At 41.0% G+C, this 9,532-nt stretch overlaps 1 protein-coding gene across 2 annotated transcripts; it reads right to left on the reverse strand.

Annotated features, from left to right (window-relative positions):
- Positions 1-294: 294 nt before the first annotated feature.
- Positions 295-9,162, reverse strand: thoc6 (THO complex 6). Of its 2 annotated transcripts, XM_030058869.1 has the most exons (14): positions 9,028-9,162; positions 7,915-8,006; positions 7,710-7,774; positions 7,427-7,530; positions 4,790-4,827; positions 4,539-4,587; positions 4,272-4,343; positions 3,804-3,906; positions 3,632-3,681; positions 2,567-2,629; positions 1,273-1,383; positions 857-985; positions 491-605; positions 295-451 (listed from the first exon to the last, which is right to left on the reverse strand). In XM_030058869.1, the coding sequence occupies exons 1-13, from the start codon at positions 9,040-9,042 to the stop codon at positions 525-527; spliced, it is 972 nt and encodes a 323-aa protein (XP_029914729.1). In that variant the 5' UTR covers positions 9,043-9,162; the 3' UTR covers positions 295-451; positions 491-524. The 2 variants fall into 2 exon arrangements, with proteins under 2 accessions (XP_029914729.1, XP_029914728.1); XM_030058868.1 differs by having other exon boundaries at positions 295-605.
- Positions 9,163-9,532: the final 370 nt, after the last annotated feature.

Here is a 9,532-nt window from a genome sequence, read left to right on the forward strand (position 1 = left end):
TGGTGCTTACTATCTACAAGGGGGGACTACTATACAAGTTGCAAGTAGGAAGTTCGTATCTACCATCTTTTCCATGTGACTTGAATGCAGCATCCGTCACGTCCCACACCACACCCTCGTGTCATTTCCTCTGTTGCCCAACATTAACAGTCAATAATAAAAGCAAAAGTTAACTGGACGGTTATTACTTAACCGAAAGTTTTGTGTAGTTAAAACAATCTTTAGATAAAATTGACAGCTTGGTGATGTGAATGGATGAATACCAACTAAAGTGTATACAGACTCACACGTGGAAAAAAAAAAACAAAAAAACATTTATTGCCATAAAAACTACATATTGAATCTTGGAATGTATGACTTCTAAAATCTACATTCAAGGTTCCATCTTTGAGTATGAACATCATTCACCTGGTTCATCATTTTCAAACAGCTTAAAACATCATTCACTTGGTGTGTGTGTGTGTGTGTGTGTGTGTGTGTGTGTGTGTGTGTGTGTGTGTGTGTGTGTGTGTGTGTGTCAGTGCTCAGAAGCTTAGAGAAAATGCTCTGTAGGACAGGTTGGTGAATACATCTATGTGATCACTGCTGCCTCCAACTGTCAGCACCTGCAAAAGACAAATGACCCATGTTTACTTTGATTTCCTCTGTCTTTCATATGGTGTGGAAGCTGATATCACTATTTTGACTGAAGCTTTTAATAGTTACTATTTTGTGCCAGTATTCAAAACCTTAAAAGGATAGATCACCCATTTTGAAAAAAAAAAAAAAAGATAGTATACAGTATAGCATAAAAAGGTCTCATGGTCTAAGTCTTGCTTTGCTAAGAGCTGGGGCTGCGGTGTGTTTGCTCTCTCACCCGGTGCTCAGTGCTGTTGGTGTTGAGCGCCAGCGTGTTGAGGGACTGCGGTGTGCACGGGATCTGAGCTTTGACGTCTCCCCCCAGAAGACAGTGGGACACACATGGGCCTTCGCCCACTGTCAGGATCTACAGCACCAGATGGAGAAAGACAGAGGGATGAAGAAAGCTGACACAGTGTACTAATGTTTTCTCAGTCTGGTCTTTATTCCACTTGGCTCAAAACCATCTAATGCCATGAATGTGTGAAATAAGCAGGAAAATATGCTCCACTGTATGTCTTAAGTAAATTTATCAAATTTACTGGCTTTTCCCATCTGGAAATCAGCTCTAAAATGGAACAACAGAAATCCCACGATCAGGGGTTTAAAAAATTGCATGGACCGCCCCGAGTAAAAGGAGGAGAATGATCTCACCATGTCTTGGTAGAAGGTTGCTTGTCGCTGGCAGCCTGGTAAAGAGAAGATAGAGGTTGGGGACAAGGAGCGAAGATGCCACAGAGACAATGATGGACCTCCTCCACACAACTGGAGAAAAAACAGAGACCAACAGATAATGCCATTTCTCAACAAACACACGTTTTTTTTTTGTTTTTTTTTTTTCAAGCAAATTCAGTGAGAGGCACTGATTAGCAGGACTTGAAAGCATGGCGGGGAACTTTTGAGAAGACTGAGAAGTGAAATAATGAAGACAAGGAAGTGAAGCACAAAATAAAAGGCTGCAGAGATAGCATCTGTTCAGTCATCTTTCCTCCGCAGTACAGAGATGGTAGACATTCCGAAGGTGCAGTCAGCCATGTCGGGCCCTCTACATTAATGATAACAATTTCAGTGCCACCGTGTAAAGATGGTGGATCTTGACAAGTCGGGACAATGTTCACAGCCAGGGTGAGAGACTGGCCAGAGGAAGGTGTGGTGCCTTGGTGGTGGGAGAGAGAAGTAATGCTGCAGTCAGATCCCATGCGTCAGGCTATAGAAAATACCAGAAAATACTGTGCATGTCAGCTTGCAGATGGTAAATACTACTGTGGAACTTGCGGTTTGGTGATTGAGTTTGACTTGGAAATGTCTGTAGTCAAGTGTAAATTGTGATGTATTACTTTCAAATAAACGAAAAAAGGAAGGAAGCAAGGAAGACTTTTCATCATTTCATTCATTTCAGCATCGGCCATGTAATGAAACCTTTGCTGAACTGCTTCTTTTCAAGACCCCATAAAGTGGACTCTTACTTTTGATTTGATGTAGTTCCTGTTGAAACAGGACGTTTGGGTGGGACACAGTTCAGGGAAGGATCATTCTCAAGTGTGAACCACAGGATGTCAGTTTGGGAGAGAAAACAGTTTTATTTGAATGGACAGGTGGACGAGAAAGTATGTTTAAAGATTTGTGAAGTTTTTCTTGGTTCAAAATTTCATTTACAGCCACTAGTGCAGGATGACGTCACTGTTTTAACATGCTCTGTTTTACAGGAAGTAGAGGTCATGTGAGCTCATTTCACAGTTTAAAATCTTTAAAATCAGTTAATTTGCCTGGATTTATATTATTCTGTAAAGCATCTTGAATTGCCTCTCTGTGTGAAATGCTATTTATATACATGCCTTGCATGGCTAGAAACAATATCAAAAAACGTTTAAAACAGTCAAGTCCATCACACACACACATTTTTTCCTCACAGGACATGAATGCAGCACATGAGCTGTCAGTTTCTTACCATCCAGTCAGAGTCTGTGGTGAGGCAGCTGATCCACTTCCCATACTGAGGGCGGGCACAGCTCTGTCTCCCCGTCAGGAGGGCACAGGGAGGCACACAAACACAAGGTTGACATTGGCTCTAAAAGCTGTTGTTCAGTACACACGCAGAACAGCAAATCAAGCTGACAACACTAATCACAGATGATCTGAGCAATCTTTAAAGCTGCACTAGCCAACTTCACATGCCCCAGATGGCAATGACAGGTGATAATGTGCACGTTTAAATGCTGAGGACTTCAACACGCTGAAATCGGGGTGGAGATGGGAAGAGGCTCAGCTGTTCGTCACTGCTGTCAAGAGAGACACTTCTGACTTTCACTTTTAAAAAAATCGACCACACCAGTGATTCTGCATGTTCATGGTATAATCCTGACCATATAGTCACACTGTTTAACTTAACATATATAAATCTACATTATCCACAGCACTGGATTTCTGTCTCTCCATTCACTTCCATAGCAAAACGCCTCCAAAACTAACACTTTTAGCACATAAACAAACACCAGCAAAGCGGATTGTGGCAATATAAAAACAACACCAGTCCTAATATCCATTTTTTCATGTAATTACTTTTTTTATGTAAGCCCCATCAAGTCGTTTCTTCCTGGTGTAAGGTTACTATGTAGGAGCTTCCTGTAGATGCTACCACATGGACCTACTTTCCAATTCAAATAGGAAAACAACAAGGCAATAAATATTTAATTTCCACAAAAAATGAGGATTGTTGTTTTTTTTGTTTTTTTTTAATTTATCTTGGCATAATCTGCTTTGCTGGTATTTGTTTATGTGCTGAAAGTTATTTTGGGACTGGTTTTGCTGCACTCTGGACGTGAATGAGGAGCACAGAGCAACTACTGGGGAAGGAGGCTATGAAGGAGGCTATCCACCATGTAGACTAATATAACATCAACGTGACGATACAACCCAACACTCAATGCAATTATTATTAATAAGTTATTAATTAGCACTACCCCAGGTTTCAGTTTAATCTCCCACAGCATCGCATGACAGAGCAGCCTCTTACCTCATATTTGTAGACTTCAATACAGTGTACAGATTGGCCAGTCCTACAGTCTAGAGGGATAAAAGGAAAAAAGAAGATAATGAAAAAAGAATTGGGCTCTAATTTGTTCTTATACTTTTGTTTTCTGCAAAGTCTGTGATGGACAGAGGGAGCCGTCTTGGCCGTCACTCACCCCAGATCCTCACAGCGCCGTCCTCCCCGCCGGAAAGGATCTCCCCCTCTCTCTCTCTGATGCTCAGACAGTGGATGTAGTCTGTGTGTCCGTGAAGAACCGACTGCAGAGAGGAGAGAGTTAGACACAGAGACAAACGGAGGAGAATCATCAGGCCTTCAGCTGTGTAATCCAAATCATTCTGTCCAAACTGTGGAATTTATTGGCAGTTGAGGCCAGGGGGTGAACGTTCCATGATTTTTCCATCCAGCCTGTTTCCCACTCCCCTGGATGTAAACCATCTAATGTGATGAAGCAGGCTGGAGAGAATGTTCTGTTATATTCCTGTAAGATAACCCATTTGCAAACTTCTTTGATATTCCCATAATTCCCCCAAAAATTAATTCATTAATTAATACATCTTCCCAAAGACTTTCCCAAAGGAATTTCATGAGCAGTGGGAGCGCTGCATCTGAACGCATCACAGACCTTGAAGTTGCCCTGCTCCAGATCCATGACGTGGATGTTGTTGTCTCCCCCACCAACTATGAGGCTGTTATCCTGAGACAGACAGCAGAGTGAGACGAGAAGCAGGGTCATAAGACAGGAAGACAGAATCTGACTAAATCAAACAGTTACACTTCACAACACAACATCAACAGTTAAATCTGAATTTAGATTTTTTTTGACTGCCATTAAGTACATGCAGAGTGTGAGTGGAGTGACTGGCCAAACGGCATGTCAGACTGTACTCACTCTCGGGTTGATAACCATGGCGTTAATCTCTGGGATCTCCAGGCTGGATCTGAGGAGGGAGGGATAACAATAAGCCTTTATAAGGTCTGCATACTCTATGAGCCTACACATTTGTGCACAGGCACTCACACACACCAACAAACAACAGCTTCAGCAACATGACATAAAGGGACTGCATGAGCACAGCAGTCCGCAAAGACATGCAACGCTCTAGACAGAAACACAGTGTTTCAGTGTGCTGCTGATCTCACTTGTAATTTGGTCTTCGTGTCCACAGAGCTTTGGGATTCTGCAGAAAAGTGTGGGGGGGGAAAAACATTCAGTCAGAAAAATGCCCAAAACATAAAGTTGTTCTTGCATGCAAAGCCAAAGTAACATCAAGATGTCATTAAGGCATAGAGCAGAGCAACCAATAGATCATTTATAGAGTTTTGGATTACAATCATATATTCTTCCAGCAGCAGGCACACAAAGGCTTCTTGAACTAAGAACCAATACTGACATTATTCGTAATGTTCAAGGTCAGAGTGTTGAGGAAGGCTCTTAAAAATCTTCTGGTAGGGAAGAACACTTTTTTGGAGATTGTTCCATTATGTATTCAGTGATAAGATCATGGACACCACAATCCTGCATGTGTTCCCTGCAGATCATTTATCTAGTTGTCTATGCTAACTGGGAGTGGGTATCCTTCAAAAATGTTCAATATCAGCATGAATACCTTGCCGACTTCAATACCAGTTCCTGAATGAGATTTTTTCAATACTGTTTTTATAAAATTGTGTTCTAAAAATCAATTTTTATAATAACTCTGGGTGTAAACATAGAGTTTTGGCTGCATGCCTCCATGACATGTAAGGTCAAACAGCCAATCACCAGCATTATTAGATCTTGTTAAAAGCTTGTTGCATGCTTACTAGCTCAGTGACGCTGATGAGATTTACTCCTTTGGTGTGTAATGTACCACATTTTTCTACCATGGCATGTTTTGATACTCGACAGTATCAACACAGTGCAGTCTGTACCATCAAAGTATCTAAATTCGGTACCCAGCCCTAATGCTAAAACTTTAGCGTGCATTGTGTTGAGTGAAAGTAGGCTCCATACTAACACTTCAACATACACTGTGTGTGTCCCAAAAGCATACTACATACTCACTCTGACCACGTTCTGAGTATACAGCTGTGTTCACACTAGAAGTAGATCATTGCCCTGGTTATCAATGTGAACACTTTAGTATACATTGCATTAACTGTTAAGGGATATTATGCTCCATGCTAACATATAAGCATACACCGACTGTCCCAAGAGCATAGTCCATACTCATTCAAACTCACTCTAATCAGTTAGTAAAAAACAGTATAGCATGTTGAAGTTCTATCATACTAACTGCCTAAACAGTAGACTGTTGCTGTTTTCCCATTGGCACTTCTGGCCATGTCAAGTTGTCTCCAGAACAGGGCCAGAGCATGCCACACCTGCCCTCAAGCAGGCTGCAGCGACGTCAGAGCTTCATCATCCACTGGTCAGAGAGAAACTGAACAGCTCTGTAAAGGAGCTGCTTACAATCAGGAAGTCCCTACAGCAACACCTGGAAAAGTTGTACTGTAGTTGATAATCTAACCATGTAAAAAAAAATATATTTTTGTCAATGAATCTCTTAGTTAAACTAATATTGTTCATGTGAAGCAGCTGTTTCAAGTTGGTGTTGTTGATTTTTTGAAAATAAATCACTTGTGTGGGGAAGAGAAGAGAGGAAAAACTAGTCAACACGCCACAAGCAACCGGCAGAGTTTCACCCTTTCAAGCGTGTAGCCCTGTTAGTCCATGTAGATTCATAGTATCTAAACTTTACATAGATCATAGAGTTTCTTTTATACCAGACACAAACAGGTCTATTCCTACCTTACATGTGGAGATCAGAAAATGAGCGCAAACAACAATGAACCGGGACAAGGGGGCTTACATGCTTTCCACAACCTGGGACAGCGTACTCAAGCGGCAAAGTGACGGCAAGAGATGAGTAACATCAACTGATAAAGACACATACCACCTAGTAATACCTCTGATGAAGGCGGAAGCTTACCACCGAAACATGTAAGGTAGGAATAAACCTGTTTGTGTATGGCATAAAAGAAAGTCTACGATCTTTGTAGCCCTGTTGTCATGGAAGCACAACTCCCAGCCCTGCTGGTCTCACATGCCAAGTCAAACCGAGCAGAGCAAGGCCAGCACGTGTATGGAAAACAGCATATGTAGAGGAGTATACAGTAGATACTAATACTGTTACAGAAGGTACAAAACAGTATGTATTACTAGTATGACTATGTAGTGTGCTTTCAAGACACAAGGTAAGTTGAGTGATAGTAGGCTCCATGCTAACACTTCAGCATACAGTTTGACTAATAATAAGTTACATACAGGGCTGAATGATATATTGCTATCATATCATTATTTAGATATGAGCACACAAGATATTAATATCTCATTAGGCGGCAAAATAGACGGTATCAAATTTATGGTTAGGGTTAGCCTGAGACACTGACTGGTCTGTTCTGATAAAAAAAAAAAAATAAATACTTTGTGAAGTAACTGCATTTTCTTCATCCAGCTGGTATTATTATGCTGTTTTTTAGAAGAACGCTTAATTTTCACTGTTGCTGCACTTAAAATTTCAAATAAGTGTGAACCCATGGTCATATTGTGTGAACCCATAGTCATATGGCATAAATATGAAGGCATGACATTTTGTCCATATTATGCAGCCATAGTTCCATACTACAAAGGCCCAATCCAGAACTTTGTTTTGACTGCTGACATTTTTACACTCACAACCCCTACTAAATCCTAATCTCACATTAACTTTCAGTCACTTTCCCCCTTCCCATTACCTTTTTGATAAGCTCTGCCCAGCTCCAGGCACTGATCTCCCCATTCCCCGCACTGAGGAGCTGAGAGTCAGTGGAGAGAAGACAAAAGACCGGACCTTCATGTGCTGAAGGAAACACAGGTGCCGAATGAGACACAGAATAGCACTAAAGATATTTAATCACATTATGCAGAAGACACCAGCATTTCATCTGTGCTGTGTCAGTGCTCGCTTTCAGAAAACAGCTTGACTATCATCCCACAGTTGCAGGTTCAAAGGGAAGGAAATGAAGCAAGTCAACGCACCAGTGAATGTCAGGATGGGTTTTTGGCTTAGTTCAGTTGCATCTGGGCTCAGAGCTGAAGAGAGGCTGGAAGAACCAAGCATGAGAAGCCAATGAATACATGTGCATGTCGTCGTTCCTTATAATAATATGGGTTCAGTATTGATAAATCAAGTCATGACAGCTAGCTTTAGTTTGGCTTGGGTGTCATGCATCCATCCTCTGACCTGAAAAGAGCGATCTCGCCATAGTTATTAGCAGCTGCCAGGAAGCGCCCGCAGGGAGAGAAGCTCTGGGAGAACACAGACATGTGCAGAAGCTGGAAGGTAAGAAAGACAATATTATTCATTTTTTAATGCAACCATTCATTCTATATGATCAAATGTGACTGATGGGATTACCATTTACCAGTACGCAGGGTGAGCTGTAACTAGGTTTGTGTTATTACATTACTGAAAGTTATCAGCCTCCTGTTTGTTATAACAGCTAATCCATGCCTCCCTTTAAAGGGACAGGTCACCCATTTTGAAAAATGTGATGTGCCGCTACAGTTCTTTTTATTTTCAAGTTTTTGGTGTTATCTTCTTGTATGTGTTTGAAGAATTTTGATTCATTTTTGTTTTTTCTTGCTTTTTTTTCTTTCATAAGTTGCCCAAGCATCTTTTTCCCCCCATGTTTTTGACTGAAATCAAATGAATTCGTTCAACTTTCAAGGGTTAAATGGTTGGGAAAGGCATTTCACAAGCATTTAAACACATTACATCTGATACTGCTCCAAAATAAATGATCTGACATATTTATTTTTTACTAATGTTTAGTCATTTTATTTGCCTTTTGCTCATGTTCTTGTGAGCATTCAACTGAATGTGCTCCTAAGGGCTTTGCTTATCTTGAGAGCCTGCTTGGGCACAGTTTTGATCCATTCCCCTAACAACGCATGTCTCACGCAGCTGGCGGGAGCGTGCACCGTGACCAATTACAAAAACTAAGATTTTTTTCAAAATAAAGTGCTGCTTGGTAGTGGCACGTCATGCGATTTTCCCGGAATGTCCTTGTCGTTAATTATGTTCTAACCAAGAGTGTACACCTATCAAAGTGGTGGGACAACATCAGATAGCACAGCTGTGAATGGCTGCACGTTCCTATATCAGATAAACGCAAGCGTATCGGGGGCAATGATGCACAAAGAGCAAAAACACAAGGTAAAGTCAGTAAGACTCCACTGTGTTAGCTTTAAGACGACAGAGATGTTGTTACTACAATATGAACAAAGCCCGCAATTAAGACCAAAACGCCACACTTTCCTGTTTCGTGCCAAAATACTGTCTTGTGAAAATTACCTCAATGGGACCCATGTCGCGAAAACCGGAATACTGTTTTTTTCCAATGAAACGTCTGCAATTACGGTAGGAAAATAAAAGAGCAAAACATCAATGCGCGAGGGAAAGAGTACATTTACGGCGAGTATATATGACGTCTTCGCAAACACGAGGGATTCTGGGATTTGTAGTACATACGGTTTTAATGGCGCCCGGTGGTTGGTAAATTTATTGGTATATTACCACCACCACCTGGACGGGAGTATGAATCGGAAATACTTAATACACGGATCTCACCGAAACCACATAAAAAAAACATAATAAATAATGTAGATAATAAAGAAAGACTACCTCAATGTGTTTTCCTAATAGCAGCTTTAAAATGATGGAAAATACCTAAAGCAATCATCTGATGGTCTTAATATTTGTGCACTTGCCTTTCCTCCTCTATGCACCGGGACTCATGAAAATGAAACAATAAGCTGTATTTTTAAATTTTTTACCCAAAAAGATGTAATAAGAAATA

The sequence above is a fragment of the Myripristis murdjan genome, chromosome 8 (genome assembly GCF_902150065.1).
Source record: "Myripristis murdjan chromosome 8, fMyrMur1.1, whole genome shotgun sequence".
Classification (NCBI taxonomy): domain Eukaryota; kingdom Metazoa; phylum Chordata; class Actinopteri; order Holocentriformes; family Holocentridae; genus Myripristis; species Myripristis murdjan.

Excerpts from the sequence above, each read along its gene's own strand:
- thoc6 (XM_030058869.1), bottom strand. Across the intron at positions 4,588-4,789 it reads ACACGAAGACCAAATTACAA|ATCCAGCCTGGAGATCCCAG; the intron begins GTGAGATCAGCA and ends CTCCCTCCTCAG. Across the intron at positions 3,907-4,271 it reads TGGAGCAGGGCAACTTCAAG|TCGGTTCTTCACGGACACAC; the intron begins GTCTGTGATGCG and ends TCCTCTCTGCAG.